Below are 27549 nucleotides of genomic sequence, written 5' to 3' on the forward strand. Positions count from 1 at the left end.
TTTATATTCTATCAAAATCAGACCACGAAAAAAATATATTTTTATGTATTGTAAAGGCAATATTCCATCAAAATCGGATCACGAAAAAAAGGATATTTGTGTATATTATAATGGCTATATTCCATCAAAATCGGATCACGGAAGAAAGGTATTTGTAAGTATTATAAAGGCTATATTCCTTCAAAATCGGACCTCGAAGGAAAAATATTTCTATATATTATAAATCGGATCTCGGAAAAATGTTATTTGTGTATATATTATAAAAATATATAAAAATATTATTTTTTCGTGGTCCGGTTTTTATGGAATATCGCGTACACCAAGCTCCGAGCTACCCCTAGACACGCTGATGTTATCCGTGGAAACCTCATAAAAATCCGTCCAATGATTTTGGAAATTAGCCTGTTTAGACAGATAGACAGACAATAAAGTTTGAGTCAAACTTTAAATGACAATATCTGTTTTTCTCTGTCATTCGATCTTGATAAACTAAAGCCTGTACGGTGTCCCAAACTATGCTCACCTGCGAAAACCTCACAAAAATTCTGCTCCTAGGTTTGAACATCAGCTTGTTCAGAGACAAGCAGACAGCCACAACGCTTTTACAGATTTATGACTAGTATAGTCTGCTTCTTGAAACGTGCGCATATCATCTGAACGCAGCTCCAATTTATTTGTGCTGTTGGACACATGAGATATAAGACCATTGTGTGAGTGTATTGCTCCATTACTCATTTCCTCCTATAGGAAGTTGCGCATAAATTCTACACACCTGTTACCTAGTAGCTGTTTGTTGTAGGTCACAAAAAGGAAATGCAATTCCAGACTCATCAGTTCAACAATAAAATGCGTTTTACAAATTATGCAATGAGTTATCACTTTGAAGCCCTGTTCCACGTTCAAAAATCTGCATCAGCATTAAGATCCCGTTACACCGAAGCGAACACGAGAGAACGCACAGTGGCGAAACAGAATTCTCTACGGTGTAAACGTCAGGCGCGCGAGCGCAAATGGCATTCGGTGGTGTTCAATTCGCTTCCGTTTGTGTTCGCTCGTGTTCCGGTAGTTGTCGGTCTTCTATTGAAGCTTCAAAGGAACTTCACGTTCTCTCCGCTCCGGTGCTAGCAGTACAGAAGGTTTTCGTCTGCTATCTTGTCTATGTGTTTTGTTGTTGTTTTTCACGTGTGCTGCGTGAGCGAAGGAGTGGTCCGAAAAGAATATAATATTGTTGATAGAAGAATGTGCTTCTGTCTGCCAAAACATTCACGGCACAAAAATATCGAAGCGAAGGGTATACGATTGTTACAAAATGCGCAAACCTATGTACGGTACTACTGATGACATGCGAAAGACGATACATTTAGTAGAAGCTTAGGAACGGAAGGAATAAGCAAAAGGTTTGTAATTCTTGTTATTCAAAAGGACAAACACGATAAATTACACTTATAGCAAACAAGTGCGCGTAAGTATCTCTGTCTTGATTAAAGTTAAAAGTTGCGAAAGATCTGATTATTCTCGTTGTGTTCTTTACGGCGACTATAATTACGTTTCTAAAGAATCACTGTTAAGTTAAACATTACTGATGATAAATGAAAATAGTTTAGCCAGAACGACGCAACATATTATGTAGCAGATTTATCAGTTGCCTATGTGATGGGTCGTATTTGTATTTCACATTTAATTAATGATACGTTACTAATAATATCTTATTTACACGAACTTTAATACAATCTTGTAAGTCCTTCTCTGATGGCATCAAGATCTGTATGATATAACAGCTATTGAAATGCGAGAAAATAACAAACGTAAATGTCTCCTTTTACTAAGTATCAGAGAATAAATGCTAGTGTTTCTTCATGTTTTGTTGATGGTTTTCTGTTTTTAAATTTCCTCCTTAGTTGTAATGAGAAGCCATCGAAAAGCGTCACAAGACATATTTGCTAAATTCGGGACTAATGCTAAGGAAAACTCGAGCTGCAATTCAATGTTAGGTGCACTACCTCTGCACTACCTCCACGTATTTCACGCTGGCGTAGTCAACGAACATCTAAAGTCTTCGTTTCCTGCCGTACTTCGCTTCCTTCGTGAAAAAAGTGCACCCTCCATAAAAATGATCCTCTATCAACATCAAAGTCATCTGTCGTAGGTGTAACCGTACAGTGCTGTAATACGTGTGCCAATAACCAGCGCCAAAAATAATAGGGCATTGATCATAGTCTATGATTGTTAGGTCGTGTAGCCTTGCGTTGCTTCTAGTCTAAACACTTGTATACAGATTCAAGCGAACAGAAGTGAATACTGGCCAACTGTCTGGGAATGCATATATAATCGTGTTCGCTTTCATTTGTACTGTTGCAAAGGGGTTTTTACATTCCCAGTTAACCGCTTCAGTTTATTTTGTAGGACATCACTCCATTTAACAGAGTTATTGAGCTCAGTCGGACGATTTTGTCCATGGCTTGTTCTGCAACCACACCATGTTCTATGGGCGGAACCTCATTTGCGAAGAGTGGCCATAATTCTGGCGTGCGCTCTTCGGACATTCCCACGTAGTTTGGACCCTGTAATTGGTACCTAGTGGCCACTCTGATATTATAATGTGAACCTTTGTTCGAGATGGCTATCTTTCTGTACGCTTCCTCCGGCAGAAAGGGTTGACGCCGCCGCTGGGCATGACCTTCCCACACAGGTCCGTGCGACTGCGTACAGCGTTACCGAGAACAGTGTCGGTGGGAAGTACTGTTGGAGATAAGGTTATTCTCGAGATAACTGAGACATTTTGTCGTCTCAGGTGATGGGGCGATGAATGCAAGAGCAGAGCCAAGGTGTTGATGTAGATTTGAGCGCTCCAGTTATAATGCACATTGAGTAATTTAGGTCTACAGTTGTTTTCCTTGGTGCACCTGCGTCTTCATCTTACTGGTGCACACAGTACTCTACAGTGAGTACACTGAGAGGTTTGTGTGGCATTTCGTAGAATATTTGTCATCGCTCACCTAGTTGGTCGCTCCAGATTTCCGCATGTCGTTCGCTGTCTTTTTTGACTAATTTACAGGGTGATAATTACTGAACTATACGAAAAAGAAACGTAAGCTAGTTATAAACTACGGCGTGCACACACTTTATTGAGCATGTAAACATCACTACAGATATTCTGATTTAGGTTATGACATGTTCGATATGCGTACCATCGTTGGCGATGATGTAGCGCAAACGCGTAGCAATATGTTCTGCATGACCCGCTGAAGTGTCGGAACATACATGCTGTCGATGACCTCCTGAATCGCTATTTTCAGCTCCAATTGTATTGTCGTTATTGCTGTACACCTTGTCTTTAATACAGCCACACAAAAAGGAGTCGCAACTGTTCAGATCCGGAGAATATGGCGGCCAATCGAGGCCCATGTCAGCGGCGTCTCGGTACCCCAGAGCCCCCAAAGTTCAGCTCCAGAACATCAAACGCTCTCCTGTTTCTATGGGGCAAACTCCGTCTTTCATGAATCACAGGGTCAGTTTGAATAATGGGGAAGAAATCAGCTTCCAGAACCTTCACGAAACGTTTAGTAGTTACCGTGTCATCAAGGAATTCGCACCGATTATCCCATGACTGGGCATTGCTCACTACACAGTCACCCGTTGAGGTGAAGAGACTTCTTGATCGCGAAGTGCGCATTCTCAGTGCCCCAAATGCGCCGCATTGACGAACCCATCGAAATGAAATTGGGCTTCGTCGCCAAACTAAACCATGCACGTGCGCATACTAATTATCACCATACTCCGCAGCCAACCGTGCAGTTTGAAGGTCCTAAAGCAAACCGTTTAGAAGTTATGAGAATTTTAAACCATATAGTTCAATAATTCTCACTCTGGAAGTGTTTTTATATGTCAAGGTCCGATCAGACATGAAGTCGGGTGAGAGATGGCTTTAGTTTTGTTTGTAAACACATCTTCCTCGCTACGTTATTACGTATTGTATGCGAACTCAAACAACGAGCTTTGTATCTGAAAACAGCGTTGGGGTAGACCTCTGTGGTAGCTGGGTAAAGTCTGTAATAGCTCACGTCAGAAAATTTTCGGACACGTTAACTGACACTTAAAACAGGGCGGAGCAGACACTTGCTTTCAAGGCACGTCTTTGAGGGGACTGAGTCCTGCCACTGTGGCCGCTGCCCACTGCGTGCTGAATGTGATACAGTGCACGAAAGGTTTTGTGCCTGCCGCAATCTACAGTATTCTGTAATACGATTAGGGAAGAAGAATAATTCTGTGAGCATTTCTTTTGATATAAGATTCACGACTAGAAGATCTTTAGTTTGATAGCCACTTGACGGTAGCCACGTGGATCTTTGCATTATCTTGTAACTCAACCTCATGCCTATCCTGATAATTATTACGTGTGGTAAAACTTTCATTCTAAGTATCAACTGATGTGATTTGGTGTGTTCAGATAGTGGCTACGTGCTGTGATCAAGAAATTATTGTCTCAACCCCTTCCTTCTGAGAATGTAAACACATATCGAGCAGAAACCTTTCGACAAACAGATGTAATGTTGTATTATGAGTAGTATGGTTTCTGTACTGTACGCTTGTCCACACATAGTCGTTACTGACAAGTGCGCCTAAAGAATCATGCACTTTAAACTTAAAATGTAAATGGAGCTATTTAACCACATATTGATTGTTCTAGTTTCATTATCAGATTTGCTCCGAATTAATTTCTGATTAAATTTATCTCACACTCGCCATCTAGTATTGGCAAGCCACCTTGTAGAAGAAGCCATAATCTCAATGCACAGCAGCATGATTTATTTCAAGCGAAGATGTGGACAATTAATTTAAGATACTGTTGCAGGTCAGAGCAGATCTTCCGATGCAAAGGTAAGATTTTTAATTTCAGGTACACGAGAGTAGTCTGATTTGAATGTTTTATGGCGAGGGAGCATGAATTGAGCTGTATAAAAGTTCTAAGGTATCAGCACTAATCGGGAAAGATAAGGACTAACTCATTAAGACTGGCAAAGAATTTTGCATTCCACCTTCCAGCAAACTGGCGTTCCACCTCATTTTACGACTAAGTTTCTGGTCCAGGGTAGCTATCGTCATGGAATCCAGCAGAGTGTCTTATCAGCTGACAGTCTTTGTTTATTTTGCCCAATAACAACCAACGAAGATGCATCCTGGAACTGTGCGCTCTCCAGACACGCAGCCGGCTGAACACACACATCCAGACAGGCGCCAGCGCCGGCCCGTCTGCACAAACTGCGGACCCCCGTCAATCCCGACCGCGTCCTCCCCCCCCCCCCCCTTCCCCCTCCCCCACCCCCACCTGCATCCCCAGTCACCACCATAATGCGAACAAAACAAAGCTAGGGACAGACACACAATACTGTATGATCAGCGCTACGCTATGTGAAAAGTCTCGTTAATATGTATGTAGACTTTAATTGTCAGGTCACCATCCACCCTACAGCGTCGTGATGAACTAATTTGAGCAAGTGCTCTGCAAATATTAGCAATGCGTGTAATAAATTGACGGTATTAAACGTGATTGTGGCAAATTGAACACACAATTATTACTGATTTTGTTGCTTGTGAATCCTCTGCCACTGTGCATTTTCGAAATGACGTTATTATTGCAGAACTGGCTGAATTTGTCACCATTGTTTGTTTTACTGCAGTCTCAGAAGCCAGTTCCATTGACACAAGGGCTTATGCGGATTACACAGGGTGAAAATTTAAGATGTTTATATAGCAATTTTGACAAAGTATGACTATTGAGAGGAATAATCAAATGGCTAAAAATTTGTGATAGCGACATAACAAAATGTTTAGGCATTGACCCAAACTCCTAAAAATATGACATTAAATTTAAATACTTTGCAGTATTACTCTTAGACACACATACAGCACAACAACTACGTGTAACTGTTTGTTGGAAAAGCGTTTTGGTTATATGATTGCCCATCTGAGTATTCTCAAAATCTGTATATGTATGACTTAGAAAAAAAATGTGACTGTGTAATTTGCACACAAATCTGTATTGACGCAACTTACTTCTAGAGTCTGAATATGGTCTAATAGTCGAGAAAATGTTGACTGGAATACTCTCGTTCAAATTCTGAAGGTGGCGTGGCAGCAGTCAAATACAGGGAGCGAACGGCTATTTACAATTTGTGCAGAAACCAGATCGCAGTTATAAGAGTCGAGGGACATGAAAGGGAAGCAGTGGTTGGGAAAGGAGTGAGACAGGGTTGTTGCCTCTCCCCGATGTTATTCAATCTGTATATTGAGCAAGCAGTAAAGGAAACAAAAGAAAAATTCGGAGTAGGAATTAAAATCCATGAAGAAGAAATAAAAACTTTGAGGTTTGACGATGACATTGTAATTCTGCCAGAGACAGCAAAGGACCTGCAAGCGCAGTTCAGCGGAATGGACAGTGTCTTTAAAGGAGGATATAAGATGAAGATCAAGAACAGCAAAACGACGATAATGGAATGTAGTCGAATTAAATCAGATGACACTGAAGGAATTACATTAGGATATGAGACACTTAAAGTGGCAGATGAGTTTTGCTATTTGGGGAGCAAAATAACTGATGATGGTCGAGGTAGAGAGGATATAAAATGTAGAATAACAATAGCAAGGAAAGCGTTCCTGAAGAAGAGAAATTTGTTAATATCGGGCATAGATTTAAGTGTCAGGGAATCGTTTCTGAAAGTGTTGTATGGAGTGTAGCCATGTGTGGAAGTGAAACATGGACGATAAATAGTTTGGACAAGGAGAGAACAGAAGCTTTCGAAATGTGGTGCTACAGCAGAATGCTGAAGCTTAAATGGGTAGATCACATAACAAATGAGTAGGTATTGAATAGAATGGGGGAGAAGAGAAATTTATGGCACAACTTGACTAGGAGAAGGGATCGGATGGTAGGACATGTTGTGAGGCATCAAGGGATCACAAATTTAGTATTGAAGGGCAGCGTGGAGGGTAAAAATCGTAGAGAGATGAATACACTAAGCAGATTCAGAAGGATGTACGTTGCAGGAGGTACTGGGAGATGAAGAAGCTTGCTTAGGATACAGTAGCATGGAGAGCTGCATCAAACCAGTGTCATGACTGAAGACCACAACAACAACAACAACAGTCCAGACTGCAGCAACACAAACAAAGGTCAGAAATTCAGCCAATTGTGGAACCATGTTGTCATTCAGAATAATTTCAGAATTAATAATTAGGAAGTAAGGGGGGAAATTCATTCAGCAGTTAACGGTAATCAGTCTATTGCCCACTGGAGCTGGGGCGCCTTTACATAAAATAAGTTACGTGGTTGTTCTAAGCTGTAATTATTCACATTCTTCTTTCATTGCTAAGTAAATTAAGGTTTTAGCATTTATTACGCTAACGTCGTGCGCAATTGACAAAGATATCCTCACCCTTGCACTACCGTAAATACATTCGAAAGTCAATGAAGAATGTACCTGCAGTTCAGTAACAAATGAGACATTTGAAATATCTTGAAAAGTAAAATTTTATTAATGGATTTGATGGAATGAGGGATCGTAACGTAACGTAAACGATAGAATAAAGCTGACTGATACCTTACGACCACAATAGTTTGAAACCAATTTTGGTTTCCGACTAAAGTGCTTTCAATTTTTATTAAAATGGCATGTTTGCGTTCATCTTAACCACCTCAGACGTGACTGTATTGGTGACAAGAGCAACCCGTTCAGTTTAACTGCAATAATTTATACGCAAATCTGCGGGATAAAGTAGAGGTTTGGTAGCATGGACGTCGTTCACATAGCTCTCAAACCAACTGGCTGCAGGTGGGAATAGGGCACTTGGAAATTCTTGATTAAAACAAGCGGCTTGTAAGAGGTGGGAACGTTATTAAAATTTTTGTGGACTGGCAAGACAGCCAATCCACTAGGACGGGAGGCCGAAGGGCACGCGTTTAAGCTCACGCAGGATGGCGTGAGGTCTGGAAGAGGACAAGGTCGTTATAGTAGCAAAAATAGTACGTAGCTTCTGTAGTACTTAACTTTAATCCGTAATTGGTGAACATCGGTCTGACGGTACATGCATCACAAGATAAACAGCAATTGATAATGGTGCATTGCTAGGTCGTAGCAAATGACGTAGCTGAAGGCTATGCTAACTATCGTCTCGGCAAATGAGAGCGTATTTTGTCAGTGAACCATCGCTAGCAAAGTCGACTGTACAACTGGGGTGAGTGCTAGGAAGTCTCACTAGACCTGCCGTGTGGCGGCGCTCGGTCTGTAATTACTGACAGTGGCGACACGCGGGTCCGACGTGTACTAACGGACCGCGGCCGACTTAAAGGCTACCACCTAGCAAGTGTGGTGTCTGGCGGTGACACCACAAAAATCGTCACACAAGTGTACGCTGACCAGCCAGGACATTATGACCACCGACCTATTAACGATATAAATCCGTTCAGGCTGTAGCAGCGTCACCAGGCGAGGCTTTATTGCCAGTCACACACACACACACACATATATATATATATATATATATATATATATATATATATATATATATATATATACGGTGCATGTAGTAGCAGTGAGGCTGCTATCCGTGTGTAAAATTTGGAAGGCTCCCGATCGATCTGAGTTCGGCCAAGGACTGATTGTGATAGCCCGGAGACTCTGCACGAGTGTTTCGGTTACTGCACGATTTGTGCGGTGTTCGGGGAGTGATGTGGTGAGTGTCTTCAAGACGTGTCTAAACCAAGGTGAAACCACGTTCAGACGTCATAGGGTTTGGGGGACACAACTCGTTACGCATGTTTGTAGACGTACACTGGGCAGACTGGTAAAAGAGGAAAAAAGTGGCCTTGATTCGACCGATAACACCTTTTTTTTTCAAATAATCCGTTAACGGTGAATATTCAAGGCTTCTGTGTCTACTTCAGTGGAATGCAAACAATAATGTGGAGTCACACAGAAAATATAATGTTTATCACAATATCCGAGGATTTTGCTTCAGATTTTCTTTATGCGGTCCACCGATAGCGAGATTGCCCCAGTACTTAATGCTGACATATGAGCTACTTGTCTCATTTTTACGCAAGAGATTATGGATGTAGTGGATCTAGCGACTGACTGAGAGAGTTAATAAGAGAGGGCGTGCGTACAGCCCTGCTTCTCCGCATTATCCCTCCAAACAAACCTTCGTTTGCTCTCTCCTTCTGCCTCTCCCAGGAACATACATCAAACTACCCTGAAATTGCTAGAATGAATGTGTCTATATCCAGTACCTTAGACTAGAGTTGACTGCAGCACATGTTGTTTGGTTGATTAATCCTGCAAGGTTCGCAGGAGAGCTTCTGTAAAGTTTGGAAGGTAGGAGACGAGGTACTGGCAGAATTAAAGCTGTGAAGACGGGTCGTGTGGCCTGCTTGAGTAGCTCAGTTGGTAGAGCACTTGCCCGCGAGAGGCAAAGGTCCCGAGTTCGAGTCTCGGTCCGGCACACAGTTTTAATCTGCCAGCGCACACTCCGCTGCAGAATGAAAATCTCATCCTGGAGTCGAGTCTTGGCTTCGACTGGTACTGCCTCCCCTTTCCTCCACCACTCCTTACGGGCTTGTTTTGGTTCTGGAGTGTAGTGGTCAACCCATGTTTCGTCGCAGGTGACGATCCGACTCAAAAATGCATCACCTTCTTCCAAAAACCTTGTTGTAAACCTCTGACAGACCTCCAAACGTGTCAACTTCAGATTTACGGTCAAAAGTTTAGGGACCCATCTGGAACACACTTTACGGGACTGTAGGTCGTTTGTGATGATTGCTTGACACCTCTCATAAGTGATTCCGACCTTTTTATGCAATTTTTGATACTCTCATCCTTCGATCGTCGTCAATAATCTCTTTAACCGCACGAATGTTTTTGCCTGTAATGCTGGTCCTAGGACGGCGACCGTGTTGCTGATTTTCCACACGTTCTTGTCCTTCCTTGAACTTTTTACGCCAGACAAACACACGCGTCCTTGATAACGTTTTGTCACCGAATTGTGAAGTCAATCTTTGACTAATTTCCACCGCAGTAACTCCTTCACGAGAAAGAAATTTGATAATTATGCGTTGCACAATGGAGGGGTGCACCTGTTGCTCAGACATCGTGAGCGTTACTGACGAAACGGCGGGGAGTATCTAACAGCACGCTCTTCTGCCATCTAACGGTCCCACCTAAGCACATCACAAGCGCGGAGCCTCTCCTACCTACTGTTGATGTTCAGGAACAAAAATTCCCGTTTATATTTGATCCCCGGTCGTAATATTATAATCCAAGGCATGATACTTCTGCCGAATGATAATTAATAGGCATTTGAGACCGCTATGGTAATCGGAAAATTTAAAAGAATTCCTTGGACTTTGTGCCAGGTTGATACTCGAACTAGTGACTTTCGTCAGTCGCGAAAAAGACAGTTAGTGAGTTTTTCTTGGATACGACATCTAGTAGAGCACTTGTCCGGAAGAAGGAAGGGTCCCAGTTTCGACTCGGGGTCCAGGACACGACTTTAATCTGCCGGGAAATTTGCAGTTGGCGCACACTCTGCTGTACACCGAAAATTCTTTCTGAAATTCCTTGCACATCGTAAATGTGTCTTGAGGCGAAGAAGTGTTGGGAGACCAATTGAACAAATAGATAGGACACTGGCCACTGAATGTAGCTTATGCATAAACGGGGTGTAGACGAAGGTAATGAGGAGCAGTAAATGGTCAAAAGAAAACTGACCAGAAAATTTCCCATGAGCCTTAAAATAGGCATGCCAGCTTACAAAATCCGCCATAGGTGTAAGTAGGAATGCCTACCTTAAGGTGTATAGAATATTTTTGGGGCTACTTTTATTTTTCCCCCCCTGCAGAAAAGATAATGATGGCTTGCTTCACATCTAAATTGAAAACGTCATGGTACTGGTAGAATTGTAAGAATTCTTTTATCTAGGAAGCTAGATTACGTAGAATGGCCAAAGCAAGGAAATTATCAGAAGTAGACTGGCACGGGCGAAACAAGCTCTCTTCAATAACAGAAACTCATAGTCCAATAATTCCCTGAAATGCGTACGTCTGGAGGACAGTATGCTTTTGCAGCGAAACGAGAAGCGCCCAAAGTAGGGAAAGTGGAACCATCCGAAATTCGACGCTATTGAAGAGTGTAAGAAATGAAGTCGCCTGAAAAAGTACTGAACGAAGGAGTACTAAAATGAACAGGGGACGAAATGAGATGGCTTCTGCATCTACATCTGCGTTTACATAAGACACCGCACAGTGGTCAACGGAAGGAACGTCGAATTAACATCACCGATTTTCTATGATTTTCATTGCTACTAAATTCGCATATAGAGTGACGCAGAAAATGACTATCTGTTTGTCTTCATACACGCTCTAATTTCTCTTATCTTACTGACATCTTCCGTACGCGGGATGTACATTGGTGGTAAAATAGCGTCTGCAAAGTCATCTTCGAATAGCCGTTCTCAGAATCAGCTCAACAGGGCTTCGTGAAGGTGCGTCACTTTTAATCCAAGCATTCCCATTTAGGTTCCCCAGGAATTTCTCTTAAATCCCATGAGGGCTATTCTGTGCTGGTAAATACGTAGCAGTGATTTTCTGAATTGGTTCCAAGCATATTGTCATGCCTGCTTGATAAGGACTGAGAACATTAGGACACTACTGCAGAACTGGTCGCAGTAGTCTCGTACACGAGTTCCTTTCCCAGAATCATTCCAACAAATATGTTGTCCACTAGCCTTCACGATACTGATTTCACGTGATCGCCCCATTTCAGTCGGTTCTTATTATTACACCTAACCAGTTTCACTATCTGATCAGAAGTGTCCGGATGTCTTCTAGTGGACATCAGTATGGGGTATGGCCACCCTTTGCCTCTACAACGCCTTGAACTCTGCTATGGCTACTTTCAATGAGTTGTCTGAATGTCTGTGGAGGAACGGCAACACATTTCTTCTGAAGAACGGAAACCAGTGAAGGTAATGATGAGGCTTGGGTTATGAGCGAAGTCGACATCCTCATCCCAAGTGTTTTCCGTTGGGTTCGGACGGGTCTATGAGCTGACCGACCCAATGAAGGAACGATAGTCGTCGAACCATTCCCTCACAGATTCTGCTTTACGACTTGCTGCACTGTCATGCTAATTCAGGCAAACATCCCTCTCCGAACTGGTCCTCTACTGCACGAAGTACACAATGCTGCAAAATGTGTTCGTGTACTTCCACATTTACCGTTTTATTCAGCGCAATAAGGGGACTACACCCTAAATAATAATAACATTCTGTACCATAAAATAACGTCCTCTGTAATTTGCTGTTGGTACTGAATACGAGGGTTAGAACTTTAATAGTGGCAACTATTTATTTACAACTTGTACAAAGCAGATACGTGTTTCCTGCAGTTTAGAAATCGAAATGAACTCACTAGGGCTTAAGTAGAGTAGTTACCAGCATTGAGTAGTCACCAGCATTGTGTATAACCCCTTGCCAGCGATGTGGAAGACGTAGGATACTCTTATCAGAGCCAGTTGTGTTGACAGTTTCGATCGGCGCGGTCTATTGCCCGACGAATTTGTAGCAGTTCTGAAGCGAATGCTGTGAAGTGTTTCCTTCAGTTTACAAATAGAGTTGAACTCACGAGGGCTTAAGTCAGGGGAGTGCAGTAGGTGGTACTTCTGTCTCTGAGCTGGTCGTAGGTTGTGTTCCAAAACTGAACAGCTTAGAGACAGAAGTGATGACACTTTCTGCTAGACCTGACCATCATTTTGCAAGACAATGCTCAAGCACGTACAGTGCAAGCTGTTACTGATTTCTTTGACTGATGGTACTGCTAAGTGCACTCCCTGACTTAAGCCCTCCTGAGTTCAATTCGATTTCTAAACTGCAGGAAACACGGCATTCGCTTCAGAACTGTTACAAATTCGTCGGGAATAGACCGCGACGCTCAAAACTGTCAACACAACTGGCATTGCTAAGTGCGACTTCCACATCGCTGTCAACGGGTTATATACAATGCTGTTGCCACCATTAAAGTTCCAACCCTCGCACTATGGCAGGTGCTGTTCCCTAATCATTCACCAAAAGCGAACCGTTCCATCGAATCTCCACAAGTTATAGCGTGATTGATCACCCCAAATCAGTCGTTTCCAGTTATCCACTGTGAAGTGACGTCGTTCTCTTCACCTCCTCACCAAATTTTCTACCTTATGACGAGCTGCTCGACCATTCTGCCAGATTCCTTTTAACGCCTTACATACCGTCATTGCGTCACCTGGGCTATTGGCCCTTGTTTGTAACTCAAGAGCGAGTCTTTCCGCTAAATGTATTCGATTTTTTACAGTCATCTTCACCAATGCTCCACCGTCTCTTCCCATCAGTACATAAAATTGCGTAGACTTGGTTTATCTGCGGTTGTTCCTTTCCATTTCCAGTTCACAATCACCAACAGACTTGCTCTCTATCAAAACTATGGTTCGCTAGTATTGATACACTACATAACTGAGGTAGCGAATTGTAGCATTACCGGTGATGCTGAAAGCACTGGCAGGAAAAGAAACATACATATATGTGTAGGTGGGAAACTGGGACACTACGGCTTCTTTTTTCTTTTCTTGGTTGTGTGTTTCGCACAAAATTAGAACGCAGATCATTCAGTGTTAATCCATTGCGTATTTCATATCTTTTCAGAATATAAATTTCATTTCATAGTTAATAGAACTTATTGAAATAAATGGTTGTAGCTCCGTCATAAGTTACAGTGAAAAGTCGTTCTCAGTGCAATTTACGACGAAGCTACAACCATTTATTTCAATTATAAGACAAGTTGCGGACCTATTTTTCCCCTGCACCATACTACATGTTCATAATAACAGTTAGTTGATCGAATAACTTCTGCGCATTTATGTAACCAAGGCAATTTATTTTGATAAAAGTATAATTTACAAGAGCAAACATAAAAATATGTGTATTATTATTGTTATTGTGTGCTCAGCAGAACGTATTTCGTCAGGATCAAAGGCGAGAGTTTTTGTTATTAATTATAAATGAGAAAGAATTTTTGAATAACAGAAATGTATTTTATATAAGTTCGAAGAAGTATTGAAGCAATGATTTATATATTTTTGTTCCGAGCTGTCTTTATATTACCTTTTTGTCGAGGTAATTGCATTTTCTAGCGCTATATGATAAACCTGTATTGTTTTATTTATTTTTACTACAACGTCCCTCTGTTCCAAATTAGAAAACAACAATTTTCGAAAAAGACCTTAATTAAACATTGACAATTTCATTTTTTCTGTAAATACCGTTTACTTGTAATTAAGAGACAGGATGATAACTATGTAGGACGAAAATGATCTGTCGGTTACTCGACCCTTTATATATGCTCACTCAGTTGCTAGATGGTTTTCCGCTTCAGCATTTTAGGGGAAACTAGTGAGACACTGATCACATACATAAGAAAAGTGATCGTTATTAGGTAACTCCCAACAGGCATGCAACAAAATCAACGTATACTTAACCTCGGGTACGCCCTTAACTGACAAAAGCTAAAAGGAAAACTAACGTAGTCTACGTTTACTTACAACAGTCTATAATAGCCTTCAGTAGGTTTACAACTCTACAAACAGTCAACCTGGCCAGATTTAGAAGGTTAGAAATGTCTGTGATAGATTTGTTTATCAGAGGACATCCAGTGACTTGCCCACGTTGGAAGTCACTGAGATCGTCAAAGAATCGTATAGTATTACTGATGCCACCTCATAAAATCCTTTGCTATATTCAAAACATTAGATGTCCTTAAAGTATTTCTTACTTTCTTTCCCTGAAATACTTCCCGTCCAGTACAGCACTGTTAGTCAAACACTCCTAGAGTCAGTCACGTATTTGTAAAGACACTCTGTCTGATGGTGCATTCATTAAGAGTCGACGGCATGGTACAGTGCCGAACTCCTTCTGTTAAGAAGACAGAATATACCTCTTAATCTGCATCTATTGTTTGCGAGATTTTGTGACTGCTTGCTGATTCGTTTCGAGACGTTTTCTCTCTCCAGGAACGTCAAAATGTGTGGACTTGGAGCCACAAGGTTTTTATAACCCTGTTTCTCAGTGCCGCGTGCGTTAATGTTGTTCTTTTACGAGTGTGCGCGGCGGACAAATATTGGAACAGTTGTATTCTCTTTCGTGAATACAATTTTAAATGGGGAATTTAATATTCCTGCCGTCTGTCTGCTGCTTTCAATTTCGACACCAGACACATCCACGAGATATTGAATGGAAATTTTGGAGCCGTTCATCAACTTTACGTATGACCATACTTTTCTTGAATAGGCGTTTCTTATTTCTGAACTATCTGCCAGTAACTCTGCACAATCTGTATTCCTGTAATCTCGTTTGCAGCGAGAGTGTTGTAACCTGTGCTTTCGCAACATTCAACGATTTGTAACAAAGGTGAATCATTGCAATCTTTTGTTACATTACTTCTAATGCACTTGCCCACACCGTGGCTTATAAAGTCTTTAAACTTCAAGAGAAATTGTTCTGTGTTTGCCCAATCTAAACTAAATGCTTTCCTTCGTCTTTTAAATAAGGTGTTTACCACTCTACCAGTTCTACCGAACACAACACTCTCCTACCTTCATCGGTAATTTTTATAGTTGCTAGTTCTACTCTTATTTGTGATTGACTAAAAAATATAGGGTATTTTTGTAACTACTTCTAGTATCTTACTTCCTCGTGCGTGTCGTCAGAGAAGTTTCTCGAGGCATTTGCAGACGGAATTTCCAGAATTTTCTTACAACACTGTCGATCCTTGCAGCCGATAACAAATACGTACAGGGTACAATAATTATTGAACTATCTGAAATAATATCGTCATAACTTCTGAACGGTTTGGGTAGGACGTTCGAACTGCTCAGCCGGCCGCGGGGCATGATGGGAATTAGTATTCGCATGCGTGGTTTGGCTTAGTGACGAAGCACACTGCCCTTTGGATGGGCTCGTCAGTAAGCCAAATTGGCGCATTTGGGGACTGATAATCCTTATTTCGCGATCGAGAAGTGTCTTCGCCGTCAACGGGTGAATGTGTGGTGTTCAATGTCCAACAAAGGAGTAAACGGCGCGATATTTCTTGATGGCACGGTGGTTATTTGATTCCCATTATCCAAAGTGACGCTGATTTCGACAAGATGTGGGGCATGCGAGACGGAGCTCAACCCAATCGAAGAAGGAGCGTTTGATGTCCAGGAGGAGCGCTTTGGGGACCGCATTCTGGCTCTTGATTACCCAGAGGCCATTGGCATGGCCCTCGATTGGCCGCCATATCCTCCTGATCTGAATACATGCCACTCCTTCTTGTTGGGCTATATTAAATAGAAGGTGTAAAGCAGTAACCCCAAAACCATTGCTGAGCTGGAAACAGCCTTCAGGAGGTCATCGACAACATCTACGGGTTATGCATAATTTCGCTATTCGTCTGCGCCACATCATCGCCAATGATGGGAGGCATATCGAACATGTCATGACCTAAGTCCGAATACCTGCAGTGTCTTTTACAAGTTGAGTACCGTGTGTGCACATCATAGTTTGTAACTAATTTACGTTTCTTTCCATACAGTCACACTGTAGCTTTCCCATTTGATATTACACGGAATGAAGTCAGCAGATATCAATATTCTATGTCCGGGGTACTTTCGTGATAGGCTAACTTTTAATGAATCTGCTTGTTTTTAGCAATACCCCGCTTCTATGCGGCACCACTATTACCATCTGCTTAACAGGGTGTTGATCCGTCTCAGTGAGCAATACTGCAGCAACTCTGCGTGCCATAGGTTCAACTAGTCCTTTATACTTTTCTGGTGGATATATGACAACAGACGTACATGGACAGGTCACGCTACTGGATCCGACAAGTCTTTGTCTTCTGGGTGTAAAGGCTAACTGATGTATACGAATACGTCACACTACTGTTGTAAATGAAGTGCCAGTGATTTAAGAATGTGGAGTTGGCAGTGGATAGCGTTCAAGACGTTTCCCATCGGCGTCAGATAAGGTGGCTGTGGCCTTCACGACATCAAAGTGAATTCAAAACCGTGTTGCTCAAACCACTGCAGCACGATTGTGGCCTTCTCACACGGTCAAATATCAGGCTGACAGATACCACCGCCCTTCTGGAAAGACATCAAGCATGAAGGGATGTGGGTTGTCGGTAGCAATATTTCGCAGTCCACAGCCGTCACGGTGCCTTCAGTTTGATGTCCTGTAGGAGCACTTAGGGGACCACATTGTGGCTCTGGGTTACCCAGAGGCCACTGGCATGAGCCTCGATTGGCCGCCATCGTCCATCCCATGGAATCTCAGGTGAATTATCCGGTCAGCAATTATCCGATCAGCCGACAGGTTTAAGTAGTTTCGCGGTCCAATATCGACTATCCTTTCACCACAGTAATCGTAACTGATGTCGTCGGGCCGGCCGGTGTGGCCGAGCGGTCCCAGACGCTTCAGTTTGGAACCGTGCGACCACTATGGTCGCAGGTTCGAATCCTGCCTCGGGCATGGATGTGTTTGATGTCCTTAGTTTAGTTAGGTTTAAGTATTTCGAAGTTCTAGGGGACTGATGACCTCATACGTTAAGTCGCATAGTGCTCAGAGCCATTTGAACCATTTCATGTCGCCGGATCAACATCAGAACATCACGTAGAATCGTAACCTGTTTAGTACCGGTTTTAACAATGTGCGCTGAACGTTATGTTCCGAAATACTTAGCTACGACAGTACTGTACCCTGTTCTCATTTCGACCACGAATCGCCGCCTACCGCCCTTTACACAGAGGACAAACCTGCAACCAGCTCTTTCTCTGATGAGATGTGGACTACCTCACCTTGTCACACACTCGTAGTCTTACCGTGCTACAATCATTTTCCATTGACAATCCATTGATTCGGACAGCAGACCAACTTCACCGTTTGCAGTATGCTCGTTCCCGGGAGGGTCGAGCTGCGAGGGTACATTGGAAAGTTCGTAGTATCACCATGTGTCAGCACTAGCGCAACAAGGTTCCTGCGTAACAGTAGGTGTGTTATTGAACACGTGACATGTCAGTGCTCTGCGTGGCGCTCTGTGATGTGGACGTCTCTCTGTTGCCCCGTGTCGTGATTTAAGAAGATTAAAATATTCTTGATTCGAACAGTGATTAAGTACTTCATAAAAATACATGAAAGCAAAGGACATTTATGTCGATTTTCAGAACTTGATGAGGTACTCAGCTTCCTCATATCAAACTCTTGACAACTGGACAAATGCGTTAAAGTTTTTTCAGGACAACTATGATGAAGTTCAGAATGGAGAATTCCGAAGGATGGTTGACTCTTTTTTCAAAGCAACCAATGAGATCTTTCGTGCCTGTGTGTGACCGCAGATGAACTTTGGGTCCACTACCACACACCAAAGACGAAGTAACAATCAAAGCAGTGGAACCATGTTGATTCACCACCACCAAAGGAAGCGAAGGCAATTCGGTCTGCCGGAAAATTCATTGCGTCTTTTTTCTGGGTTGCGAAATGGATTCTGCCGATAGAGAAGCTTCCTGAAGGTCAATTACCGGAAATTATTGCTCTAACATTCTGGACCAACTACAGCAGAAGATATGAAAACAAATGGTAAGTTCGACAAGGAAGAAGGTGTTCTTTAATCGAGTAAACGCGCTCCCAGGCACAAGTTGCGTTACCATAACAAAAATACGGGAGTTAAGAATTGTTGCCACGCGGGCCTTATTCGCCTGATTTGGTTCCATCAAGCTTTCATTTCTTGCCCAAACTAAAAATTTATCTTGGTCGACGGAGGTTCTCTACAAGCAGAGAACTTAGAGTGTAAGTTGACGTGTGTTTTCCCGACATGGAGGAACCTAATTTTCGAGATGAGATCCTTGCATTAGAACTTCGCTGGGGCTATTGCATTAGTATACAGGAAGGCTAGTATACATGGAAAAATAAAAATAAGTTCCACTGAGGCACGTCGTTTCTTCCTATTCCAGTCCGATAACTTTTTAAACTACCATCATATAACAAGTTGGCCCTTAACAAAGATGCTTCCGTCAGTGAACTTCCACAATCGCGCCCCACATCGCCGCTTGAATGTTTCCTCATTGGTCTCTGCTCCTCTTGCATCCTTTCGTTAGCACGTCATGTGCTACAAAGCCAGCAGGCGGCATTTAAATTCGCGTTGGGCCGTGATCACATGTTCATCTCTCATCAGTGTATACGGCTTTGGTGGACCACGTGCCAATGACCAAACCTGAAGCTGAAGAAAAAGTGAAATGAAATGACGTTTTCGATGCTTCGTATTCCAACACGAGAGGAAACTGACGTGTGGGATTCTTTTAGTATTGGGGACGACGTGTATCTGGAGTTTTCCTGCTCACAGCGTTTGGTCTATCTGGTGTTCGGAAATTAATGACGCAGTTGCCATAAATACCTGGCTGGCCCCTGCGTCACGGTGGCCGGAGATCACCCTGTGTGGGGGCTGGTAGTAGGTCTGCGGTCGCACAGCTCATAGAAAATAGAACACCTGCACTGCGGGCGCTCTTACCTAATTGGAAACATATACCACGGAAATTGTAATTAATGGCTAAAAGGAAATCCAGTTTATTCTGCACCACATGTTGCATAATTCAAACTGTCTACACATCCATGTATTGTCGGCGAGGCACTGCACAGCGCAGGGCGGTAAGTAATTCGTACCAGTACTCGCGCTCTAGTTGTAGCGTCCCGTCACAGGTGTCCTATACAGGTTTTGATAATACTTTGCCATCACTGATTCTAATATTTTATGGGGTAATCTTTGCAAATATTACCATAATTTCGATGTATTTTTGATATCCTGTCAAAGCATATACATTTATCTATAAATTACGTCGCTGTTGGCATGGTTTACTGTATTACTAGTAGCCTATCTTCAGAGCAAATGCTTTGAAAAACATTCAGTGAAAAGGAGTAACACTCATAAATAAAATGCCTTTGTGATAATACGCACTGGCGGATTAAAAGGAAATTGCTGGAACATAGCCCCCTTTTACGAGACGACGATATCTCATCTACAATGTCGTGGTTGTTCGCCTCTTATGCGTAAAATTAACGACTTAAATACGACAGCAGTAGTATAACGACCGCAGTGACAAATTTTTATATAATTTAGTTTGAGAAAGTGCCTCTGCCTTACTGTAGTTTGATTGTAAATTATTAATATTCTTTTTACTCATTGGTACGTAGACCGGGTCGTATTCCCTAATGTCCTATTTATTTGTCGGATTATCATTACGAACAGTGATCCAAATTCTGCTAATTTGAATTTTATCTTCAAATTTTGTGAAAATGTAAAGTTTAGTTTGGACAGAGTAAATGATTGCTTCAGTGTTTACTACTTTAAAATCAGTAACGAGGAAAATAAAGAAGATATTGACCCACGAATATTTTTATTGATCTAGAATGATTTCTGGAGTCGTAACCTCCACAGGGCTTCTAGAACGTTCACATCACTTGTGCCCATATGGCCACGCTTATAAACTGTTGTAGTCGAAGGTGCAGAGTCACCGTAATGCTTATCAAGTTTCTCTTTAGTCTCCTGAGGCGTTTTGCCTTTCATAAAGTAATGTTTAATCAGCACACGCAATTCTTTTTCGTCCATTTTTTGACACTGGACCTCCTTGATTCACACGAATGCCAAACAGAAAGAAATAGACCAATATGGCTGAAATCCTTTCCAAAGATGCTACTAACAAAACATGACCTCGATACGCGCCGGTGGTTCAATCTCTCGTACTTTGCATGGACTTTTCAGACGCCCATCGTACATAATTTTAGCGTTCGTCCCAGTTCAGATTGCTTGTTAGTATGACGCAAAATATGTTTGCGGTATTATATGCTGTAGATGTTCCCCACTCATGTCGTAATCTGACACTATCTGGTGCCTTCTGTTCGTTCCAGCTATTACGTTACATTTACCCACATTTGAAAAAGATATGTCATTCGTTACCACCGAACTGCGGAGTAACACATCAAAGATCTCCTTCTCGTCTTGCAACAAAATGTGGTGCCTTTCCTGTGTCCTAATTCATCGTTGAATCACTTGATTGCTCATTAAATCCATTTTCATCGTCCGGAATGACCTCTCTACTGAATCATCACTTCATAATCTGAAAACCACTACTGATGTAACTGCCGCCAGACGACGTAAATTTTGGAGAAAGTCTAGCACCAGATGACGTTGTCCATACGAAACACCTGCTACAAGTTGTGATTCGGAGCATCCCTTGATGTTACCGTTCTCAAAAACTGGTCAGTCGTTAACAGTGGTGACCAAGTCATTGCGACTAATAAAATAGACTAGAAATTCTGCGCTTGCCTGAAAAATGAATGGTTTGGACAAAAGACCTGCAGGAGTTATTCAGAGATGTCGCCATTAGTTTTCTAGCTGGTGGCCTGCCTGTGTTTTGGCGCTCCCCGAGTGACGTACAAAAGGGCGGCCGATTTGTGAATTACGCCGGAGTGGCACGTCAGAATAAAAGCTGAGCACCAATATTCTCCGCGAACTTTCGAGGAAAGGGCTACGTGACTGAACTAAATGTTCTGTCCTTTCTGTGCACATTGTGTTACCGAACTCAATAGAATATAAAGAGCCGAAGTGCTCTGCTTACTAATGGACTACAGCCGTCTACAGGAAATATGTTGAAATTCACAAGACGGAAGCCGTCAATACTTTATAGAATGGAATCGTAGCGTGCCGAGTTACTGAATAATGGTAGAACTGTACATTCACTAAACTATTCCAGGTAACTGCACGAATGTAAGGATTAATGATGTTTTTGGATCATTTTTACACCCGTTCAGGTAATAATTTGCCTAGATGTTCTTTTATACCCTCAATCTACTTGTATGTAAGTATGCGAAGAACAAGGAAAGAAATGTTAACTAAACAGTATACATGATGTTTCAGACATAAGTGATCACAAAAATGAATGTTAAGAGAATATATAACGAGGAGAGATATCTATGATATTTACGCTAAATTCCACACTATTCATTCGAGTATGGATTTAAAATATAGTCGGTTTTCACGACTGATCCAATAAGTCGTAGGAACTATAGCTGTCCAGAACATTACATACTTAAAAATTTTCTGAACATTCCTGCCACCACCTAAGAAGTTATCAGATTAAAAAACTCACATTATACTGAAGGAGCTCATTGAGTTGTTCTCAGCAGACGAAACTCAGCAGTATAGTCTTATCGAGGATTTCTCTGATATGAAGTACCTTCCGGCATGCTCTGTGGGAGTTTTAAGAAGCGGTTGCTGTTCCGTAATAGATTAGCCTACAAATCAAATTTCATTGTAAAATGAACTTTGGAAATTATAAAAACTTACCAACTATAAAAACGTAGGCTTCCAAGGCAAGTGTCAATTTAAATAAAATGTTTTCGTGTGTTAGTCATCGTCAATATGAAACTCTGAAAAGACTACAGAACCGATGTTTCGACCACATTCGAGGCGGTCCTCTTCAAAGCGACTAAACCGCTGAGTTCAGGGAAATGTCTTCACTATACAATGGCGGAAAAGTATCCCAATACCAAAAAATAATTAATGTAGAGTAATGAAATTTTTGGAATGCATTTGCCTAGGTAATTAATGTAAGTGATTAACGTTTCAAGAGCGCAGGTTAATCTAAGCGCGAGATAAGGCATTGCAAATATGAAATGCTGGTACATTAATAACCGGTCCAACCACTATAATGTTGAATGCAATCATGCAAACGTACATGAATTGTGTCGAACAGGTGCAGGATGTCAATTTGTGGTATGGAGTTCCACGCTTGTTACACTTCGTCCGGCAATACAAGGACGCTTAATTCTGGTTGTGAGTGACGTTGGAGTTGACATCCGACGATATCCCATATGTGCCAGATTTGAGACAAACATGGTGATCGAGCAGGCCGCGACCATGTCCGCACTGTGTAAACGATGGGTTACTTCTACATCTACATCTACATACATACTCCGCAATCTACCATACGGTGCGTGGTGGAGGGTACCTCGTACCACAACTAGCATCTTCTCTCCCTGTTCCACTCCCAAACAGAACGAGGGAAAAATGACAGCCTATATGCCTCTGTACGAGCGCTAATCTCTCTTATCTTATCCTTGTGGTCTTTCCGCGAAATATAAGCTGGCGGCAGTAAAACTGTACTGCAGTCAGCCTCAAATGCTGGTTCTCTAAATTTCCTCAGTAGCGATTCACGATAAGAACGTCTCCTTTCCTCCAGAGACTCCCACCCGAGTTCCTGAAGCATTTCCGTAACACTCTCGTGATGGTCAAACCTACCAGTAACAAATCAAGCAGCCCGCCTCTGAATTGCTTCTATGTCCTCCCTCAATCCGGCCTGATAGGGATCCCAAACGTTCTAGCAGTACTCTAGAATAGGTCGTATTAGTGTTTTATAAGCGGTTAAGCGGTCTCCTTTACAGATGAGACCAAACAACAATCTAAACACTGGGTCACCAAGGGAGAATCTGCACCAAAAGCCGGTCGGTGTGGCCGTGCGGTTCTAGGCGCTTCAGTCTGGAACCGCGTGACCACTACGGTCGCAGGTTCGAATCCTGCCTCGGGCATGGATGTGTGTGATATCCTTAGGTTAGTTAGGTTTAATAAGTTCTAGGTTCTAGGGGACTGATGACCACAGATGTTAAGTCCCATAGTGCTCAGAGCCATTTGAACCATTCTGCACCAGAAAAAGGAGGCCGGTGTGGCCGTGCGGTTAACGGCGCTTCAGTCTGCAACCGCGTGACCGCTACGGTCGCAGGTTCGAATCCTGCCTCGGGCATGGATGTGTGTGATGTCCTTAGGTTAGTTAGGTTTAATTTGTTCTAAGTTCTAGGCGTCTGATGACCTCAGAAGTTAAGTCGCATAGTGCTCAGAGCCATTTGGACCATTTTTTTGCACCAAAAAAGAAGAAGACCATTCCTTCGGCCGGAAGGGTTATGGCGACTGTCTTTTGGGATTCGCAAGGGATAATCCTCATCGACTATCTGGAAAAGGGAAAACTATTACAGGTGCATATTGTTCATCGTTATTGGACCGTTTGAAAACGGAGCTGCATGAAAAACACCGGGGATTGGACCGTAAAAAAGTCCTTTTCCATCACTAAAATGCACCAGCACACACCTCAGCAGTTTTGGTCGCAAAAGTAATGGAAACAGGATTCCAACTCGTTTCATATCCCCCATATTTTCCAGACTTGGCTCCCTCGACCCAATATTTGTTCCTCAATTTGAATAAATAGCTGGTGGGACAAAGATTTTATTCAAACGAGGAGGTTATTGCAGTAACTAATAGCTATTTTGCAGACTTGGACAATTCCTATTATTCGGAAGGGATCAACAAATTAGAACAGCGTTGGATGAGGTGTATATTTCTAAAAGGAGACTATGTCGAAAAGTAAATAAAGAAGGTTTTCCTCAAACACGTAAGTGGTTTTTATTTTTGCACAGACTTTTCAAATGCCCCTCGTATTAGGATGAAAAGAAGACATATATAGGTTGGAATAGTTCTGCAAAAGTGCACTGTGGCTATTACGGAAACTGGATGCAAGAGGTGTGTGCGACCGTTTGTCGAGTTTTGTTGCAGCGTTCTTACCGAATAGGCACTGTAAGAGACAATGAACCGAAGACGACTATCCGCCTTCCCCACAACTGCCATTACATGCTTGTCCCACTTTATATCGCTCTGCAATGTTACGCCCAAATATTCAATCGACGTGACAATGTCAAGCGCTACACTACTAATGGAGTATTCAAATATTACGGGATTTTTTACCTATTCATCTGCATTAATTTACATTTATCTATATTTAGACATAGCTGCCATTCTTTACACCAATCACAAATCCTGTCCAAGTCATCTTGTATCCTCCTACAGTCACTCAACGACGACACATTCCCGTACACCACAGCATCATCAGCAAACAGCCGCACATTGCTATCCACCCTATCCAAAGATCATTTATGTAGATAGAAAACAACAGCGGACCTACCACACTTCCCTGGGGCACTCCAGATGATACCCTCACCTCCGATGAACACTCACCATCGAGGACAACGTACTGGGTTCTATTACTTCACCGGTGTGTGATAAAGCGTCATCCTGTTGAAAACAACCCCTAGAATGCTGTTCATGAATGCCAGCACAAGAGGTCGAATCACCAATCTAACGAACAAATTTGAAGTCAGGGTGCATGGGATAACCATGAGAGAACTCTTGCGGTCATACGAAACCCACCTCAGACCTGCAGGCGCTCACCAGGCCTCCTCCTATGCAACACAAAGCCGTCACTGGCAGCGAGGCAGAAGGAGATTTAATCGGAGAAGACAACAGACCTCTACTGCGCCCTCCAGCGAGGTGTCGCTTGACATCACTGAAGTTGCAACCGGTGATGGTTTGGAGTCAGTGGAATGCAGGCTATAGAAGGTCTGGCTCGGAACTTCCCTTGAAGTTACCGATTTATAACATTCGGTCGCGTCACTGTGGTGCTAGCTGTTGATCGAATTGCTGCAGCAGAGGCAGTACGCCATGCCAGCCAGAGCCATACACCGACCATGGTGGTCTTCGCTCTCAGTAGTGTCCCGTTGCTGTCCAGATCCCTGTCTGATTGCGATCGTAACTTCCCGTGACCACCGCTGTCAGCAGTCATGTACACCGGCAACATCTCTGCCAAGTCTTTCTGCAATATCGAGGAAGGAACGTCTAGCTTCAAAAATGGCTCTGAGCACTATAGGACTTAACATCTGACGTTATCAGTCCCCTAGAACTTAGAATTACTTAAACCTAACCAAGGACGTCACACACACCCATGCCCGAGGCAGGATTTGAACCTGCAACCGTAGCTGTCGCGTGGTTCCAGACTGGAGCGCCTAGAACCGCTCGGCCACACCGGCCAGCTGGAACGTCTAGATTCTCTAGCTCCATTACACGACCTCGTTCGAACTCAGTGACATGTAGACAAAGGCGCATTCGTAAAGGCGTTCTTGACAAACCAACTCACTACGTTCTATCTCAAAGGTAACTAACGCTTATGACCGTTACAGAGCGTATTTAACGCAAACTTGATTTGCATCATAATAGTGGCACTGCTTGCGTCAGTCTCATGCAATTGCGCGAAATAGACGTCATCTTTCACCTGTAGGAACACGCCTACCAACCTTAGTTTTTTTTTTTCGTAAGCGTATTTACCGTCTAATTTCGGTTTGCAGGTGAAAATTGACTTCATATTCTGGTATGTAATTGGACCGTTCGAGGCAGATATGCCTGTGAGTGTTGGCTGTAAGTTGTGCTACTGTTTGTAACTACACTCTCCAACAGCATGAAGAATCGCTACAAGTAACCAATGATGATGCTGCCAGCGATCACAGTCCAATGGTCCACGTTTGTTCGCCAACCAGCAGTTCAACGTGACTTATGTCCATAAGCAGCCTAAACAAGCGGGCTCAAGAGAATTACCTTGTGTGGCCAGCATTTCGCTGTAGGGAGACGCATACCTTGAGTACAAACTGGCGGTTCGCTGTTGCCTGCTAGAATATCCCACTCTGCATCATGCACTACTGCTCATAGTCTGGCTTCAGCTACCAGAGATTTTGGTCATGTGTGTATGAGTTGCTTTTGTATATGTGTGTGTGTGTGTGTGTGTTTTTTTGGCAAAAGCCTTGTGGTGTAAAACTTATTGTTCAAATGTATATGAAATCTTATGGGACTTAACTGCTAAGGTCATCAGTCCCTAAGCTTACACACTACTTAACGTAAATTATCCTAAGGACAAACACACACACCTATGCTCGAGGGAGGACTCGAACCTCCGCCGGGACCACCTCCACAGTCCATGACTGCAGCGCCTGAGACCACTAGGCTAATCCCGCGCGGCTAAAGCCTATTGTATTACAGTCTTTTTGTTGGGTATATCTGCGACTCAGCATCTCCGCTATACGGTGAGTAGCAACTATACTTATAATATTGTTCACCGGCCGAAGTGGCCGTGCGGCTAAAGGCGCTGCAGTCAGGAACCGCAAGACCGCTACGGTCGCAGGTTAGAATCCTGCCTCGGGCATGGATGTTTGTGATGTCCTTAGGTTAGTTAGGTTTAACTAGTTCTAAGTTCTAGGGGACTAATGACCTCAGCAGTTGAGTCCCATAGTGCTCAGAGCCATTTGAACCATTTGAACTTATAATATTGTTCAATTTATCTACCATGTATCACAGCTGCGGATTCCGAAGATTCATATAAATTTAGAACAGTTGTTCAGCATGGGTTCCCCTAGCGTGTCAGTGGAAGTGTGGCATTGTTGCACAGGTGCGGTTGTACTCGTTTTAACATCACAGCTGTTGTTTCAACAACGTCGCAAGCAGCGAGAATACTTGTCAGGAGATTCTATTCAGTAGCAACATCTTCTCGTACATAATACTTTCCACATGACCCC

General features: G+C 42.7%; 1 protein-coding gene across 1 annotated transcript in view; it reads left to right on the forward strand.

Annotated features, from left to right (window-relative positions):
- Positions 1 to 7112: 7112 nt before the first annotated feature.
- Positions 7113 to 27549, forward strand: part of LOC126484730 (hemicentin-1-like) — a 191250-nt gene continuing 170813 nt past the window's right edge. Inside the window, exon 1 of the mRNA XM_050108325.1 lies at positions 7113 to 7170. Within this exon, the coding sequence (XP_049964282.1) occupies positions 7113 to 7170 (58 nt within the window). The remainder of the gene's footprint in view (positions 7171 to 27549) is intronic.

Source organism: Schistocerca serialis, chromosome 6 (genome assembly GCF_023864345.2).
Source record: "Schistocerca serialis cubense isolate TAMUIC-IGC-003099 chromosome 6, iqSchSeri2.2, whole genome shotgun sequence".
In the NCBI taxonomy this organism is placed as follows: Eukaryota; Metazoa; Arthropoda; class Insecta; order Orthoptera; family Acrididae; genus Schistocerca; species Schistocerca serialis.